This window comes from Chelonoidis abingdonii, chromosome 2 (assembly GCF_003597395.2).
Source record: "Chelonoidis abingdonii isolate Lonesome George chromosome 2, CheloAbing_2.0, whole genome shotgun sequence".
NCBI classification, from domain to species: domain Eukaryota; kingdom Metazoa; phylum Chordata; order Testudines; family Testudinidae; genus Chelonoidis; species Chelonoidis abingdonii.
The window spans coordinates 270,031,220-270,050,040 of record NC_133770.1 but is presented as its reverse complement, the minus strand read 5'-3'; the positions used below and the strand labels follow the sequence as shown (position 1 = coordinate 270,050,040).

The 18,821-nt window shown below is 41.8% G+C and overlaps 2 protein-coding genes across 3 annotated transcripts in view; one reads left to right on the top strand and one right to left on the bottom strand.

Annotated features, from left to right (window-relative positions):
• Positions 1–382: 382 nt before the first annotated feature.
• ENY2 (ENY2 transcription and export complex 2 subunit) lies at positions 383–10,843 on the bottom strand. Of its 2 annotated transcripts, none has more exons than XM_032762467.2 (5): positions 10,726–10,843; positions 7,882–7,977; positions 5,766–5,836; positions 3,923–3,997; positions 383–2,607 (listed from the first exon to the last, which is right to left on the bottom strand). In XM_032762467.2, the coding sequence occupies exons 2-5, from the start codon at positions 7,947–7,949 to the stop codon at positions 2,531–2,533; spliced, it is 291 nt and encodes a 96-aa protein (XP_032618358.1). In that variant the 5' UTR covers positions 7,950–7,977; positions 10,726–10,843; the 3' UTR covers positions 383–2,530. The 2 variants fall into 2 exon arrangements, with proteins under 2 accessions (XP_032618358.1, XP_032618359.1); XM_032762468.2 differs by lacking the exon at positions 10,726–10,843 and adding an exon at positions 10,420–10,470.
• Positions 10,844–11,054: 211 nt separating this feature from the next.
• The window catches only part of NUDCD1 (NudC domain containing 1), a 161,140-nt gene continuing 153,373 nt past the window's right edge, over positions 11,055–18,821 (top strand). The window contains exon 1 of the mRNA XM_032762465.2: positions 11,055–11,298. Within this exon, the coding sequence (XP_032618356.1) occupies positions 11,181–11,298 (118 nt within the window). The 5' untranslated portion in view covers positions 11,055–11,180. The remainder of the gene's footprint in view (positions 11,299–18,821) is intronic.

Here is an 18,821-nt window from a genome sequence, read left to right as displayed (position 1 = left end):
AGCACTTTTAAGTCATCACATATCTGTATATTACCAGATCATTAAAGTGCCAGGTGTGATGGAAAGGACACTAGGAACTGTATTGAGTCTACTTCTTAATTTCACGTACCAGCTGCTGAATATCTAAAATGGTTGCTACTCTCTGGGATCCAGATGTTTCCATAGCCCTTAACCATTCAGCCCCAAAGGCTTCCAACCCCCATGTTTTAGGATTTTTTAAAATGTATGCAGAAATCTAAAAGGAGTGGCACACCAAACATAGCAAAGTTATTTTGTGGGTAACTGAACCTAACACTATCAAGTTGCATGACAAGGAGCAAATTATAATGAATCCTGTAGTAGACTGTCAGATATTGGCTGACTGAGGCAAAGATGAAGAAACTTTGAGATGGCAAAACAATTTTTATGAACAAAAATGACATTTAGCATTCTATTATATATCTACAATTTATACAATTGTAGGAAGTAGCTACCATTTGTTTACTTTCCCTCATTACACATTTGAAATGTGCCCATCACCAGAGTCTAGTTTGACACACATTTCTTTTAAAACAAAACCTCAATGGTATTTCATATTTAACAGTTAATCCTACTAGGACACCATTGTTGCTGGTTGCTTTAGCAGTGACTTGAATGACAAGAATTCCTTTTTCCAGTTTTCAGATTCATGTGGCTCCTCTTTATAAAAAGGAATTTGATCAACTGCCTCATTCATCTCCTGATTGCTGCTCCTCCATTCACTCCTATCTGATTATCTCCTGAGTGCACTGCTAACTCAAATTGAATGTGGCAAAAGCCAAACACTTCTTCCCTCCTGCAAGCCCTCCACACCATCATCCTTGCTCACAGTCATTTTAGTGTTTTATTATTGTAAGTTTTCTCTGCACTGATTTCCATGCTGTATTTTGCGGAGGTTTCATCCAGTCGTTTCACAAGGCTGGAAAGCTGACGTGATGGGATCAGCTCACACATCACTGTCAGTGGACAAGAGCCGGAGACAGTGAAACAGTTCAAATATTTCACCACTGATGAAGGATCCAAGGCAGAAATTTGGGCAAAAACTGTACAAACAGCAGCAGCAGTGGCAAAGCTAAAGCCAGTTTGGAGGAATAAGAATATCTCCCTGGAATCCAAACTGAAACTGCTGCACACATTAGTCATCTCCATTTTTCTGTATGCATGCGAGACATGGACTCTTACAGCAGAACTTGAACATAAAATACAGATAGTAAAGATGAGATGCTTCCATAAAATCCTGGGCATCTCTTACTTTGACCACGTCACTAATGAAGAGGTCCGCAACATCATTACCCAATACGCTGGGTCATATGAAGACCTTCTGATGATCATGAAGAAGTGCAAGATGAAGTGGTACGGCCATGTAACAAGATCATCTGGCCTATCCAAGATCATCCTCCAAGGGACAGTACACGGGAAGAGAAGAAGAGGTAGACAGAAGAAGAGATGGACTGACAACATAAAAGAGTGGACAGGAATGGACTTCACAGAGACTCAAGCACTGACACACAATCCTCAGGGGTGGTGACAATTGGTTGATTGCTCATCAGTGGTGGTGCCCCAAGGACCAATGCAGTTATGGGAGTGATGACGATGACTAAGTTATTTCAACACAATTATTTATTGTTTCAATTTGTGTCTGTTCTAGTCAGAATTTTAGATTCACCAGCTTGATGAAAAAGAAAAAAATTGCCAGTATGTAGTACCTTTATCCAGAAGGGCCTCAGTATATGAAGTATACTGAAGCATATCTGGATCTCATTCACCACTGGAATGCTGCAAGGGTGAAACACTGCACTTGTTATGCAGCAGTAGCGGCACTTCTTTTTAACTAAAGAAAGAAGTTAAAGCATCTTTTGGTAAAGTTGGAATGTGGATCCAGGTTCACTTATTATCCAGAACTCCTATAAATTATATACCTAAAAAAACTTCAAAGAAAGCACCTGTTATAACTTTCTATCACCATATGGGATATTGGTTAAGTACTTGGTGGGAAGAATGTCATCAAAAAAGTTTTGTACAGAGTCCTTATTTTCCTTAGTGCTATCCAACTATTAACCATACTAAATAGGATTTATACAATAGAACACTGTGTTCTATTGTCCAGATATTTACTTTTTTTAGATCTGCATTTCTATTATATTTACACACATTTTTGAAAGAGTTACCAGGCTGATGTATTCAAAAATCATAAAAAATGTATTAACTTAATATAATGACTTGGTACAAACAAGCAAAAGTTGCCTGGAAATTAACATGTCACCAGCTTGAAAATCACCTCAATATAACAGAAGATAAAAGCCTTCAAAACACACATAACCACAAAAGTTGTTTGTTTTTTTTTAATTAAAACAGCAAGTTTAAGAAATTAATGCAGCGTAATGAAAAACTTGTAACTAATCATACAAAAACGAACTTAAATGCTAAAACATGAAAAATGTATTCCAATTTCTGGCATGACTTACATAATACAAAAAACACAAAAATACGGTACTCAGAATTAATGTCAATCTTAAAGACTGGCATGCTGGGCAAGGAAGGTTCTTATTCTTTGTAGGAGTTCTTTCTTTACACTGTCCGGTACCAAGGCTGAAATACAAATAAAAAAAGCAGGTAAGAAATAGGGAAAAAAGAAAAAGATATATGCAGTGCACTACATCATAAGTTGCTCCTGCAATTCTGTTGATGCATGATAGACTTTCCTAGAATGCCACCAAGCCAATTCAGCAGTCTCCTGTTGGGGTTGGAGAGCAGTCCTAAGAAGATGGAAGGATTTATATTTGGCAGTAGCTGGGATGCAATCAGCAGCAAAGGATCTGACTCACTTTCTACTCCATAAGCTCTGTTGTGAAACTGAAGAGCTAGGGCAGAAGTTCTCAAATTTCATTGCACCCTTCTGACGTGACTCCTTTCTGACAACAAACATTACTACATGACCTCAGGAGGGGGTACCGAAAGCTAAGCCTGCCCAAGCAGGCAGGGGTGGGGGGCAAGAAAGGCCGAGCCGCACTGCCCCAGGCAGGCAAGCTGGCCAAAGCTGAAGCCCAAGAGTTTCCCTGGGCAGGGGGCCTGTAACATGAGCCCAGCCACCCAGGACAGAAGACCTTGGGCTTCAGCCCCAGGGTGGTGGGGCTCAGGCTTTGGCCTCTGGCCCAAGCAAGTCTAATGCCAGCCCTGGTAACCACATTAAAATGGGGTCCCAACCCACTTTGGGGTCCCGACCCAGTTTGAGAGCTGCTGAGCTAGGGAATTCTATCATGGTGAATAGCCAGGGTCTGAGAACAGGAATCCAGAAATTTCATTTCGGAGCATAATAAATAGGCTTTGTTTGTTTGTTTGTTTTTTAGCAGCTTTATCTTCTTTAACAGTAGAGGTTAAAGCCTGACTGGCTGTGGGGCAACTGAATGGACTGCAAAAAGGAGACTGTAACACAAAGCACTTTCTTCATGAGATGCAAATTGTCTCTCTTGCTGCTGCTCTTGTTATCTCCCCCCGATATTCCACCGCCCTGTTAACCCAGCCTCACAGAGGTCTCCAGCCAAAACAACAGACATATGAACACATCTCTCCCACACACCACACGCACAATTCTACTACGGTCAATAAGACCGTGTGGGCATTTAATTGTTAAGTAGATTTTTCTGTCTTTTTAAAAGGAAGCTACATATAAAAAGATTTATTTTAAATACATGAGTCAGCGCAGAAACAATAAGGCTTTCATGGCAATATGAATTTACACATGCAGCCAATTTGTGATTACTACTTAGGCTATTATATCGTTTCCTATACATGCAATGTGGGCAACTTATTGGTGCTTAGACAAAGTTTCTAGAGTATTTAAATGTGTAAGGTTAGTGTGGCATTAGTGGTTATTTTTTGCATTAAGTGACATTACTTTTCTTACCTCTACCTTTGGGAGTGATTTCTGCCACCAAGTCGTCAACAGTAACATGCTCTAACCCCTTTTCTTTGATTACATCTAGGGAAGACCACGAAAACCACTTGAATAGCTCAAATCCATTCATTAGAAAAACAGGCCTATTCAAATATTATAATACAAAACCTGCATATGTAGGTTAACCATATATATGTAATCCTATATATAATCCTATAATTAATCATATATATGTTATCCTACTGTGGATTTAGTTTAATTCATATTATGGAGTTCAGATTACTATATCAGTGGGCATGGTATAGGAACCTGAAAAGACAAGTGCACAGATCAATAAGCTCACTTGACCACCATTTAGCAAATATATCCTGTATATACCAATGACAGGCACTGTCTGGGCATGTAGCAATGCAGCAATTATTTACAAGTCTTTGAACTGCAGCCAGAACAAGACTGTAATTTCAGTTAAATATTATATGTAACATTAACCAGAAGCACAACTGTAAAGATTTGAAGACAATTAAAGAGATAAACACACTAATACTATACTGTCAATTGCTCAGGAATATAGCAATAATTTTGAAAGTACTCCTTTAGAAAGATCAGGTCTATCGTAAACATGTACACAGTATTCTCCCTGCTCATGTTTCAGTGTGTTCGTATGCATATTAGGATTATTTTTCAGAAAATCACTTTCCTTAAATGTAGTAAAGACTTTTGGGAAATGCAGAACCCAATGCTGAAAGGAATTTCAACTTTGATCAGCATAGTTCTGCACCGCTGGAAAGTGCTCTGCATTTGTAAGTAATGACTGTTGTAACCAATACTGTAAAATGTTTCAGCTGAGAATAGAAATGAATAATCCTAGCACTGTAAGCTACAGAAAAATGTACTGTGACTGCCATCAAAAACACCATTTGGGCACAGTAAATCTTATCAGAAGAAACTTTAAATGTCAATATTCAATTTTTTTTTTTTTTTTTGGCTCTTAACAGGAAAACAATCATGTGCTGGTTTAGAAAACTGCTAGCCCCCCATGGAAGCTGACCATTTTGGTAATAAGAATTTTATCTAAATTTAATATATTCACTATTTACCTTTACTATTAACTCCTGAAAACAAAATTTTGGTAATTAACAGTTAATCTGATGCTGTTTTCCTTCATCTAAATCAGTGATTTTGTTTTCATGAAAATTTTTCATAAATAGAAATAATGCACAAGCACTCCTCCCTCCCATACAAACACATCTGCAGAAAATATCTTTGTTGCCCTGGGAGGTATCAATGGTTCTTAAATAAATTTTATCTAGCACAGACTATCATTTATGGCATACCTGTCTACTTGCTGCTTTTGCTCTTATCCTCTTGTGACATGAAAATCACTTATCAAAATGAAAAACTGTATCAGAATCAGTTCTTTAGACGTTAGCAATCAAGCAGTCACACATTTTAGAAGCTTAAATACAACAGACTTTGGAAACTACAATGAAGTCCAAATCAGACGAAATTTCAAAAAGTCAGCATCAGCCAAAGATGTGAAAATGTATTTTGGGCTATCCAGGTTGCCTGAGAATTGGTGAACAGAGATACATCCAAGATGATTCCAAAACCACAAAACACCAATGTCAATACAGGTGTAGTGAGAAGGAATCTCATAAGAAAGCATTCATACCCTGCCTTCCACATTTGTCCGAGATGCTCTCTTCCCCAATAGCATCATCTCTGTCTTATTCACACTGACCTTCAGGTACTTAAGCTTTCATCTGGAACTCTTATTTGGCTAGAAGTGATGCACCTATTCTCTTACCTTAGACAATAACTAAGGGTGTTGAATGTAGTTAACCTTAATTACCTTTACAGTGTGCCTTCAACTGATCCTTCCAGCCACATTCAATTAATTTGGCTCTCAGCAGCTCTTTAAGGCTGTAAAGATGACAAAGTAAACTTACTAGAAGAAAAAGTGTTTTTAACAGCAAAGAAAGAATATTTCACTTCAAAACAGGTTATAAAAAATATATCACTGTAAGCTTTTGTATGCACAACTGCACACTAATTCATGCTGGGAAACAAAATAAGCTACTGTATTCAAAGGGATCCAAGATGGCCAGGAATAAATGTAAGTGACTTTCAGTGTAAGTGACGTGATTTCAAAAAAAAAACTTGTAACTCTGAATTTGAAGTATCCGAACTATGTTTTCATTGGAGATTTAAACTGGGCATTGAATATCCTACAATATTTTTATCATCAGAGAAGTCTGGGAAAGGGGGAATGTACCTGGTATATAACCTACTCTCAGCACAATCAACAAGTGCAGAACAAAATTGAAAAAGATTCAAGACAGTTTCACTCTATTTTGTTCCTAGCATAGTAGCAACCCTCCTTTACTGCCAGGGAGTACACTGGATATGGGAAAGCAGCAGACTAATACTTAAGGAGGTGCAGGAGAAACAAATTAAAATAAGATGTGGTAAACTAGCATAGTGGCTTAGCAGCAGAAATTCCAGCCCTTTACTCCATGGGCTGGGAGCGCACTTAGCCTTCATCCTGCTTTGCTCAGCCATCCTCCGTTTTTGAATGAAAGAGTTGGACCAACAGTCTGAAGTGTGAACTCTGGTCCTCTTTGACCAGTAGGATATTAAGAGGCAAGATGTTTAGATGAGGAAGGACCATACAGGGGATTCTGGAAGACCAAATTAAAACCAATTGTGGTTGCTTTGCTGTTTTAGATAAATTGAATTCAAGAAAAAAATTCTACTGCTCCACCACTGTATGTAACAGAACACAATATTGATACTGTACTTAGATTTTATTTGTGCAATAATATTTTAGGGAAACAATTTCTCTCCACTCCTTCTGCCAAAAAAGTTGATAAAACTTATTTTACTCTGATTTAAGAGTAAACAATACCTCATTATCCTTTTAAGCATCCTAGCAGCAAGTGTGCATTTTTACAAAGCACCATTCCAAAATATATAATCACAACTAGGAGGGGACTAAGCGAAAAGTAACATGGCAGTGATTCACAGAATATGATAATGGGAAGAAAAATGTCCATGAGAGAGGACCTCTCTCTTTCAAGGGTCTAAGAAATTGAAGGAGTTGGAGATCCACTGATGCAAGGGATTTTAAACTTAGAACATTCTAACAAAGAGGGAGAAACAGTGCATATAGTATGAAAGGTGAAAGAGAGGGAGGAGAAAGAAGAGAGTTGAGACAGCAAAGAAAATAAATTCTAGCTTAGAAATGCTATTATCCAGTCTGTTCTGGCTACCAATTCACTGTTAACTAGATAGCTGAAAGTCTAAATGAGAGATACACCTCTACTCCAATATAACGCTGTCCTCAGGAGCCAAAAAATCTTACCGCATTATAGGTGAAACCGCATTATGTCAAACTTGCTTTGATCCGCCCGAGTGCACAGCTGCACCCCCCCAGCCCCCCAAACCACTGCTTTACAGCATTATATCTGAATTCATGTTATATCGGGTCGTGTTATATCGCGGTAGAGGTGTATTAATATTCTTCTCCCATACAGAAGCATGGGGGAAGAAATTTGAGCACAGAAAAAGGAACATGCACCTCTCCCTCTTTGCCTGAAAAAAGAATAAATTGCAACCTCATTGTTTAACAGTGTAATTTTAGATCCGACAAAGATGTTTTCTCCATTAACAACAACCCTGGTGTTCACTTGGGATTTATAAGCCAACTTTCCCACCTCTTATTATTTGACCAGCTTTTTTGTTTTAGTTAAAAACTGACAGAGAGAGTTTATTTTTTCTTACTTTTGAATATTTTAATTAAGTCTTCTTTACTGGTACAATACACAAGATTTTCGCAACTGTTTTGCAGCATTTAGAATTATAGAAGGGATTTCACCTTCTTTATTTTTTAGGACATCCTTTATGCTACACCATTTTAAGACATTTAATGAGAATAAAAAACATATAAGAAAAAAAAATCTACTTACCGTTCTCGCTCTCCTGTTTCTATTAGTTTTTGGTTAATAGTTGCTCTCATCTGCGCATCTTTATTCATGTTGAAAACCTAGATTTCCACAGCAAATCTATAAAATTATTAAAAAATGTTTTTAACAACACTGTTTACTAATCATTTGCAACATAAGAAAACATGTATGTAATTAAACAATTAAATTTCCCTTTCTCTACAGTCTGTTAGGCCTGGTCTACAGTAGAAAATTAGGTTGGCTTAACTACGCCAGTCAGAGGTGTGGAAAATCCACTCCCCTGAGTAGCATTGTTAAACCAGCCTAAGTCCCCAGGTATACCATGCTAGATTGACAGAAGAATTCTTCCGGCAACCTGGCAACCACCCCAGGGAGGTGGATTACCAATGGGAGAACCCCTCGTGTCAGCATAGGCAGCACCTACACTGAAGCACTACACTGGCGCAGCTGCAGCATTTTGAGTGTAGACCCCCTTCGTTTTTGGCATTTGTTTAATTTACACAGTTAGCCAAGAGAAAGATGTTAAATCAACTTACTGAAGACAGTCACACATTGTTTATATTAGAAATACTGATCAACAGAACTCAGCAAGGTGATCACATATGAATGAACCTTATTGTCCTCACATACATTCAGAAACTACTGTTCACTCCTGATGACTCAAACTGTATACAATAACCTTTGCTTCCTGATTAACTAGTGTTTTCTGCACATTCACCTCCACTTTAGAACGCTGGTAAAGAGAGGGAAAAAAAACTGCCACAATTCTTAAAGTTGTGTGCAGTGGTGCTGTAGCCAAGATATTTGAGTTGCAAGGTGGGTGCCATAATATCTTTTGTTGGATCAACTTCCATTGGTAAGAAAAGCTACAGCCCAGAAGAGCTCCATGTAAGCTCAAAACCTTGTCTCCATCACCAACAGAAGTTGGTTCAATACAGTAGAATCTCAGAGTTATGAACACCTCAGGAATGGAGATTGTTCATAACTGAACAAAACATTATGGTTGTGCTTTCAAACATTTACAACTGAACAATGACTTAATACAGCTTTAAAACTTTAGTATTCAGAAGAAAAATGCTGCTTTTACCCATCTTAATTTAAATAAAACAGGGGTTCTCAAACTGTGGGTCAGGACCCCTCAGGGGGTCACAAGGTCATTACATGAGGGGGAGTCGCAAGCTGTCAACCTCCACCCCAAACCCAGTTTGCCTCCAGCAGTTATAATGGTGTTAAATTTATTTAAAAGGGTGTTAAATGTATTGGGGGGGGGGAAGGTCTACTCAGAGGCTTGTGATACAAAAGGGGTCACCAGTAAAAAAGTTTGAGACCCAGTGAAATAAAACAAGCATAGAAATAGTTTCTTTACTTTGTCAAAAAAAAAATTTAAAACTTACCCTTTTTCTTTTTTAGTAGATTATATTTAATATAGTACCATATTGTATTTGCTTTTTTTTTTTCTGTCTCCGCTGCTGCCTGATTGCATACTTGCAGTTCCAAATGAGGAATGTGTTTGACCGGTCAGTTCGTAACTCGTGTTCATAACTCTGAGGTTCTATTGTAAAAGATATCTCATCCACCTTGTCTCTCTACAGTTATTAAATTCATGGCTCTAATAAGAGATTGCCAGATTTTGATGAAGGTATGTAGAAAACATTTGCTCCTAAATATCTGCGCTGCCTGTGATAATATGTACACATGATAATTTCTCCACCACTAAAGGAAAGGGAGGACAGATAAACAATTATAGTTTAATTTTCATAGAAGGACTAACAGGACTCACTTGAGCCACTTCATACCCACAACTCTACCACCTTACCTTACGATCTGGTATTTCAGCCCTAATTTGAAGAAAGGCTGCTATCTGCCCTGAACTATGGAGTGGTTCTATGGCATGGCAAAATAAGAAACTGGAGACCATCAAATTCAGCTGTGCTTGTGTCAGTCCTACTGAGCTGAGTGCTCTCACCTTCCTGTGTAATGATGCAACAGCCGGCACTGGGACTGCAGCACAGATTTAGTAAAGTGGGGGTGAGATACTATAACGTTAGAAGAGCTGAGTTTCAGATAACGTTCAACCAGAGGGCCTCCGTACTCCCCACCCACCCCCATCCCCGAGCCTCCACAGGGTAGAGACTCCATAGCACACCTGATAGAGGGAAAACCAGCACCGCTCCCCAATAATCTGCCGTCTCCCCACCCCCAGCCAGTGGCCAGACCCCCTCCCTCCCGGATAGTGACCTGTCTTCTCCCTCCCAACTCCCACCATCAGCCAGTGACCAGACCCCTTTCTCCTCCACTTCCCCGCCCAGTGAACTATCATCCTCCCCATCGGGCAATGACCAGACCCTCACTTCTCTCCAGCCAGTAACCTACCTTCTCCCCAGCCCTCCTCACCCCCGCCAGAGTCACCCGCCCAGTCCGACCTACCCCTGCGGTACTAGGGTGACAAGATAGCCACTGTGAAAAAAAAGGGGACAGGGGGCGGGTGGTTTATAGGCGCCTATATAAGAAAAAGTCCCCAAAACCGGACTGCCCCTTTACAACCAGGACATCTGGTAGCCCTAGTCCGGGCTGAGCTACATCCACTGTGGGGGAGGGGTAGCCACAGCGCCGCCCAGCCGGCCGGCCAGGGGAGCATGGCGCCAAGCCAGGCCAGTCTCTATGACAGCCCTCCGCCCCACGGCGAGGGGAAGCGCGGGCCTGGCCCCAGAGCCGGGAACCCAGCCGCGCGGCGAGGGTGGGGGTGGGGACTTCAGGCCGAGCCCCGCGGCTCCCTGCCCCCTCCAAGCGCGCCCCCGGCCCCTTCTGCGAGAGTCGAACCCCGCGACCGGTTCCCTCAGGACTCACCCCGACGGCGGCGCGACCAGCTCTGGGAGAGGAGAAGGCGACGCCGTCTCCCAGGGAGAGCCCAGCCCTGCCAAGCTCCTACCCTGCCCTTCGCGCGGGGGACCTTGGGATATGGAGTCCGGGACTACGTCGGCTTTTGCTCAATTTAAAAACTACAACTCCCAGTATGCCCTAAGGTCTGGGCGCTCGGACTTGCCGATTCCCTAGGAGGCTAGAACTACAACTCCCAGCATGCCACACGTTCTGGGCGCCTCAGTGTGGCATACAACTCCCGAGATGCCTGGCGATGGACAGCCGCAGTCCCTTGCGGTTAGAGCCCTAAAACTACCATTCCCATGGTGCTCTACGTTCCGCATGCTCCTTACCTGAGCCAGTGAGGCGGTTCGCTTCACGCACACAGTCTCCTTCCAAACTTTCTTCCTTGTCGCAGGCGGTAACTCTAGGCCTCGCTGGGGATGGAGGCGGCGGCCAACTGCTCCCTGCGCGTGAAGCGGCCGCTCTTGGACCCTAAGTTCGAGGGCTACAAGCTCTCCCTGGAGCCACTGGCCTGCTACCAACTGGGGCTGGACTCGGGTGAGAGGCGCTGGGGAAACGTGGCGGCGGGGGCGCGGCCGCGGAAGGGCAGGGTCGGGCGGAGGGGGGGGACTCTTGGGACTCCTCAGTGGGGAGATGCTGCTGGCAGGGGAGCCCCGGCGCGGCAGCGCTGTGGGTGCTGCTGGGACTGGGTCTCTCCTTGCAGGAGCCGGTGTTTGTTTGCCCTGGCTGAAGCCTTCTCCCAGCCACGGTTGCTTTGCTCTGCCCCAGCTGCTGGCCCCCGGACAGAGGTGGCTGCCCGTCCCTGCGGGGTAAAGTCATGCCCGGCCCAGGTGGCTGGAAGCTGCTGTTGTGCTCGCCTGCCGGGCAGGTGTTGAGTAAACGTTCTCCGGGGCCTCGGGACAGCCCCTGGCCGCGAAATTCACCATGCTGGGGAACTAAGATGTTTGTTCCAGGTTTTGAGGCATTCGCCTCTAGAGCCATGTGTGTACTAGAGGCAGAGGTCGCTTGTGTGGTCAGGGTTGCCATCCCCGGCTGATAGAGCCATGCGGGCAGAAGTCTCTAGTACTGGTGTAGGCCTGCGCTTTCTCTAGCGTCTCTGTCAGTCTGCAAGTAACTTCTGAGTTTTGTTGGCTTTGGGGGTTTTAGCATTTCATCATTAATATTTCGTTAACACATGGTTGTGCTTGTACTACTCCCCTCTCCCCATATGCCTTCATCAGTAGTATAGTGATGTCCTCTTGTAGTGTGGTCCTTGGGGCCTGCACTGGGCTCCATCCTTTATATCAACCTCTTCCTGATAGATGTCCTGATGAATTTCAAGCCCTCAGGTCTTCTGGTTTCTGGAAGGGAAGGAGGAGCCTATTTTTTACCTTCCCATTCTGAGACTTCTGACAGTCTGTCTCCCAGACTCCTATGGGTTGAGTTTTTTCTGTACTTTTCCATCCGCCTGTATTTTTTGGGAGTCTTTGTTCCTGGTGAACAGTGCTAGTGTCTTTGTTTATAGCCCTCCTTAAGATATGAACAGTTGCAGGTGAAATTTACATGTTATTTGTTAGTTTCAAAGCTGCTCAGAGAACAATAGCTATGAAACTGACCTTGAGGTCTATTAATTTCGCTCTCTCAGCTGCTTGGGGAAATAATGAGCAGTAGCAGAGATACAGAAGCTGCTTGTATGCAGACCCTAGTATTGCCAACCTTAAATGTTGTTTTAAAAATCATGAACTGGACCTCAACATCATAGACTTACCTTAAAAATTCATGAGATTTAAAAACTTTTTTTTTTTTAAATTTGCTTCTTGATTTTTGAGCCTGTGTGATTCATGCATCTGAAGAAGTGGGGTTTTTTTTTACCCATGAGAGCTTATGCCCAAATAAATTTGTTAGTCTTTAAGGTGGCACTGGATGCCTGGTTGTTTGTGTGGTTCACATTTTCAAGCTTTGTCTCTCTAGCCATAAGGGCTAGAGGTGTACTTTTTTTTTTTTAATGGAAGCTGAGATTTTTATTAAAAATGGCTATAAGATGGAACTTTAAGAAAAACACTAAATGTTTTGAGATGGAACTTTAAGAAAAACACTAAATGTTATGAGATTGGGAGGTGGGGTGGGAATTAAAATTAGAATCACCAAAACTCTCTAAGAGAATACTGCATTGGTTTATGCTTGGTTTGCATTTGGAAGGTTACCCGCAAAAGTGTTGGGGATATTATTTTTTTAACTTAAAGCTTGAATTTTACAGAATTTGATGTTTGAGGCTTGGAAAAATTGCCAGTTGTCATTGTAATACAGTTAACAAATAGTGTCTAGAGGCCCCAGTTAGGGATCAGAGTATCATTGTGCTAAAGGGCAAATAAAAATAGATCCTGCCCCAAAGAGCTTGCAGTCTAGGATTATGACTGGACCCATCAGATGAAGAATAGAAGAAATTGAGGCATGGAATGGGAGGACAAGATGATGGTAAAAGAATGTATTTTGCATATTTCTTTAATTTTTTTTACTATAAACGTAGCTGAGTTGCAAAGTTTGTCTGTGGAGGTTTCAGAAAACCTTTGATTTATTTTATAAATGGTAGGTCAATTACTTTTCCACCCAGGTTACAATTTTTTAGTCCTGTATATAGTAGGGTCTAATTTTTATCACTAAAGCTCAATATCTGAGCCCAACATGTGGTCAGAAAGGAAAATGGCTTATTCAACTGAGAGAGTTCTATTTATAATTAAAATATGCATTGTTATAATGCACTGTATTGTTTCATGTTTCAGGGCATGTCTTGTAATAAAACATTAATCATATTGTCATGGGCAAGACATCTTATTGATCAGTTTTGATGCCATACTTTGTAAATCTTTTATAAATGTTTTAGGACTGTAAAGTGCTTTAACTTTAAAAGCAAGACTTTAATGTTCAGCCCATGCAAAGAGCAGATTAGACATAGCTGTAGTTTTAGTTGATGGTTTTGGAGTAGCTGAAATCTAAGTTCCTGTGTAGTTTATTATTTTATATTATAGTAATGACCAAAATGTGCTAGGTGCTGTACAGTAGAAAGATGGAGACTCTGTCCTGAAGAAGTTGTAGTCTGAGGACTTGATCCTGCACTGGGAACCATGACAAGGAATCCTGTGCATGTGTGAAGTCCTATTGAAGTCATGAGGTGTAATCAGAGTTCAATATGCTGTACTGGAGGGACCTAAGAGTATTGCAGTAGTTAAGGCTTCCTGAAGATGCGTGCAGAGATGTTTGCAGTATTCTATTCTGGCAGCACTTCTTACGTGATGGCAGTAATAAGATCAGTAAAAGAACCTCAAACACTGATGTGTGGAACTTTATTACTTTAGTGCATTAGAACCCATACGCTGGCCAAAATCAGAGGCAGGAAAGTGGCCTAAATAGACCCGTTGTCTGATCTGGAATTATTGCTCTTATGTATTTGTATTTATTTTATGTTTTGATTTATTGTACAGACTGAACCTTGGGGTAATTTATTTGGTAAAGTCAGTTCCATTGGAATTTCTTGTCCACTTTTCATTAAACACTTATAATGCAGTATCAGTTTACATTGCTGTGAAGTTATTGATAAACAGTTATGGGGGGGAGGGATAGCTCAGTGGTTTGAGCATTGGCCTGCTAAACCCAGGGTTGTGAGTTCAATTCTTGAGGGGGCCACTTAGGGTAGGGATCTGGGGCAAAAATCTGTGCTTAGTCCTGCTAGTGAAGGCAGGGGGCTGGACTCAATGACCTTTCAAGGTCCCTTCCAGTTCTAGGAGATTGGTATATCTCCAATTATTATTAGTGGTAGTACTGTTTGACTTCATCAGGGCTTTTCTTTTACAATGAGTTTGATAAGAGATACAATAGGATTTATTTCTCTGAGCATATGAGTATAAGACTTCAGATGTACCACGAGCACAAACTGTTAAGACTATTATTAAGGTTGTAAAACGAAGCACTCAAAGTTAGCAAAAGCTAGAATTAAGGTTGTCTGTGCAACCTTAATTGGCCTCCTTTTGTATATGCATTCTGATGGTCGCATACAAATTTTTTTTCCCACAGAGCCCCCTAATGTATTAACATTTGTTGTGTGTAAATTGTAAGCTAGTTTAAAAAAGTAAACTGAAAGGCCAGATTCCATCACATTATGTTGACACTCACATGGTTCATCAGCGGGGTTGGAACCTTCAGGTCCACTGCATAGACCTCAGCTATTTGAGCTAATGGAGTAACTAATAGCAGTAGTTGGTTGTCATTCTCTGTGTGGACCAGCACTAGAAGTGGGATGGGACACTTGGCCAGTTTGTTTCACAGATGTTTTCTGTCAGCAGAAGAATGGTGAGACTCAGTCTTGGATTCCATTCCAGGCTCTGGAAGGAAGTGTAATCCAGTCGGCGCAGATTGTTCTGTCCTAATTTTGTGTCTTTCACACCTCAGGCTCCTCATCTCAGTCCCATTCTCTTTCCCTAGCTAGTCCCAGTCTCCTCCTCGCCTTGGGCTTCTCATCCTACTCCCAATCCCTGCCCATGGCTCTTCATCTGATCTTGATCTTCCCTCCTTCCGCTTTACTGGTTCACAGTCTCCCAACTCCTCAGTCCAATCCCTCATTCCCACCCCCAGCTTCCAGTTCCAGTCTCCACACCTGGCTTCATGTCAGTGTCCAGTGTAGGTTTCCTTCTCCCCGTCCCTGCCACACCCCAGTCCTATCCACAACTCAGGTTCCTCCCTTGTTTCCTCTGCATTCGAATCAGGTAGCTCCCTTCTCCACTTTGATTGAGCTCAGCAAGCGGGTATTAAGAATGCAGAAGAGACAGGCTCCCTGGTCTCCATTCAGGTGCCCAGCCCCAGACTGGAGCATGTTCAGTGTGGATGGGATCTTTAGTGAATTGAATTGCTAAAATATAGGAAATCTTTCCTGAGCATGTGTAAACTGATTTTTACACAGGCTTTTAACTTAACCAAATGTAAGTGGATTTTCACAGGGACTGCAAAAAGAACTTCCATAATGCAAAAGTTCCACCCAATGCCAAATTTTAAATCCCTGCTTCAAAGCATGGGGGCACTAGAACTGTTCAGAAAAGGTCTCCAGAATGTTTTAATGTGTACAATAATGTATTTTTCCTGGTCTCCCTCTCCAACATGGCTGAATCATTTTGGCTGAAATTTAAAAAAAAAAAAAAAAAGTCAGCCTGAGGCAGACTCCCAGCTTGAAAATTTCAGCCTAAACGAAAGTGTCCACAAGCTGACTTAAATATGATGATCCTGTGTCTAATATGGGTGCTAAAGAAAACCATTTCATTTTGACTGTATAATTTTCACATTAAAAAATAATTGCTAATCTTTTTTAAAGTATAAATAAATGGAGGTAAACATAATGACAGAGACTTTTTTCCTCCAGAAATGTCACCTAATTAAAAACATGCCTTTGACATATTCTTGAAGATCAAACTGGTGTCATCTCTGAAAAAGTACTCCTGACGGCATTCTGTGCCAAAACTCTAAAAATTATACACACAATATTTTAAAATTCTTCAAATTTTATTTGTCAAATAAATGTGGAGGCTCCAGCATGGCACTAGGGAGCACAGGCCACTGGCTGCACAGAGGTGGGAGATAACTCTGCAGCTCCCCCCAAGGACACGGAGTCACTGGTGAAGCTGTACCGAACTCTGACATGGCGCAAGGACTGGGCCTGCCCTAGAAATACCCCAAGGCCGTGTCCCTCTGTGGCAGGTGCACTAAGTGAGGACAGGCGGGCTCAGCCTGGCAGAATCCAAGTATGGAGGGGCTTAGTGTGGGGGTATCCAGGTGTGAGCTGAGAGGGTACTGTGTGGGGCAATCTGGATGCAGGCAGCTCAGTGTGGGGTGCAGGGGGAATCTGGATACACAGGGGCTTGTTGGGGGGAGTTCCGGGTGCAATGGTAATGGAATTCTGCAGGGGGGTCCAGGTAAAGGTGGTTGAGGCTCAGCAGGGGGTGGGAGGGTCTGGGTGTGTGTGTGGGGGAATAGAGCTTATCAGGGGGGTCTGGGTGTGTGTGAGGGCCCCAGATACTGGGGAGTGGAGCTCAGTGGAGTTGGGATCTAGGTGCAGGTTTCTTGTCGGAGTGGTCCAGGTGCAGGGAGGTGAGGCTTGGCAGGAGGCTCTGGATGCATGTAGTTAGGTGGATGGGGGAGCAGCTCCCTATACAGTGATCCCACCCCCCTGCAGCTGAGGAGTGATGGGCACAAGAAGTGGGGAGGGGATGAGAGTTTGCAGAACTTCCTGCAGCCTGGGGAGAAATCTGTGGGTGGGTCTGTCTTGGCCCCGGCCCTGCATGCTGTGCAGGAGAAGAAGCAGTCCTGTCCTCTCCAGCCCAGACAGGACTAGCAGCTGAGCCTGGCACAGGGTAGGAGCAACCAGCCAGGTTTTCCCCAGTCCTGCCCCACAGTGATTTACCTCTCTGTCAACTGCTCTGGGCACCCAAAACATACTGCTGAGGAGAGCTGCATGACTGCTCTTGTGGCTTCCCTTTGCTTCCCTGTCAGAAAGTCATTTTCCTGCATGGAAGCAAAGAAATCTGCAGGGGACATGAATGCTGTGCATCCGTAGGGGCATAGAATTTTTCCAAGAGTAAAAACATATTTAAGGAAGTTTGTATGTTGGAGAGCCTAAAGTAATGACTGCTCTCAAATGTAAAGAAATCTTCCCATCTGCTGTTACAGCTCCAGCCTAGAAAATAAAAGGATGAGGCAACTCTTTAAAACAAATCAGTGAAGTTGGGAAATAATTTGTGTTATCAAATATAGTTATTAATTAAATGTATGTTTTTGGTTGTGAATGTTTTCGTATATTATAACCATGTATGCACGTATTATAAACGTTCTTTAACTTTGGTGAAAACTTAAGTATTTCATTTGTAAAGGATTTAGAAATTGTTTTTTCATGACATTTTTTTTTACTCTTTCCTTCATTCTGAATTTCAACTTTAAAAACATTTTTTTTAAGATGCATCTGCCAAGTGTCATTGTATAATTGGCAACAACAAAACTGCACAATAACACAGTCCAGTTTAATGAAATTGGTGTTCCTGTTACAGGGTTCAGAGGCACTGACCGCTCCCCAGAGAACAACTAACTCCAGTTCAAGTTCTTTCCCTTTCATTATTGCTCTGAGGAAGAGGTATAAGAGAGAGGCTGATAGGGAAACAGAAAATCAATGTCAGTGAATAGGCAGGGCTCTCTACACCTAGACTCATAGAACTGGGTTGAACCTCAGGCAGAGGTGTATTTTTCTGTCTTTGTATCATTTAATTTCTTGTCACAAAGATATTCTGGAGGAAAATACTGGCAAGTTTTTTTCCTACTTCATAATTCCATTGGTTTACATATATTTAATGTAAATTGTTCTTGCAATAGACATAAATCACTTGTGAATTAACCCTTAACATATTTTCTTTCTCTTGTAAATTAATATCTGCTGTATTATTTTGTCTTGCTTAGTCTGTTTTGTGAGTGCACTGCACAATAGATCTCATTTGTTTATTATCTTTTTTTAGTAACTAAATCCAGTAAAAAAGAAAATACTTCACCAATCAGTATGTATTTTTCAGATGACCTTGTATTTATTTTTTTTCAGCTAACAGTTTTATATGTGACGTATGAATAAAGGAATACAGAAGCCTGCTTTCTTTAAGTGGCATGCTCATTGCAGTGATGTAATCCTTACATTCTTTCCATGCTGACACAATCCAGTGGTACAGTTATTAATTTAACATTTATGCTTAATTCCTTAAAGCAGGTTTTAAAAACAAAAATAATTATCTAGGAAAATACCTATGGTCAATAAATAGGGACTTTGTAGCCTACTTGGATCTTGGGAGGGTGGTCCTAGGCCCGCCTGAAACTTTAAGGTCTCAAACTCCCTCAACTGAAGGAGGGGCCGCAGAACCAGGACACAACTGATATTTGGACAACAAATGAGAGCTTCGCAGATTGACACCTGCAGAAAATTAATATGACCTTTTTCCAGTCCAGTATTTCAATAAGTATACATGAAGTACCAGGTTTCATCCGCAGGGTGGCATTGCAAAGCAAAG

Excerpts from the sequence above, each read along its gene's own strand:
- ENY2 (XM_032762467.2), bottom strand. The coding sequence starts at position 7,949 with ATGAATAAAGATGCGCAGATGAGAGCAACTATTAACCAAAAACTAATA. Across the intron at positions 5,837-7,881 it reads GAAACAGGAGAGCGAGAACG|CCTTAAAGAGCTGCTGAGAG; the intron begins GTAAGTAGATTT and ends TCATCTTTACAG. Across the intron at positions 2,608-3,922 it reads AATCACTCCCAAAGGTAGAG|CCTTGGTACCGGACAGTGTA; the intron begins GTAAGAAAAGTA and ends TTTGTATTTCAG.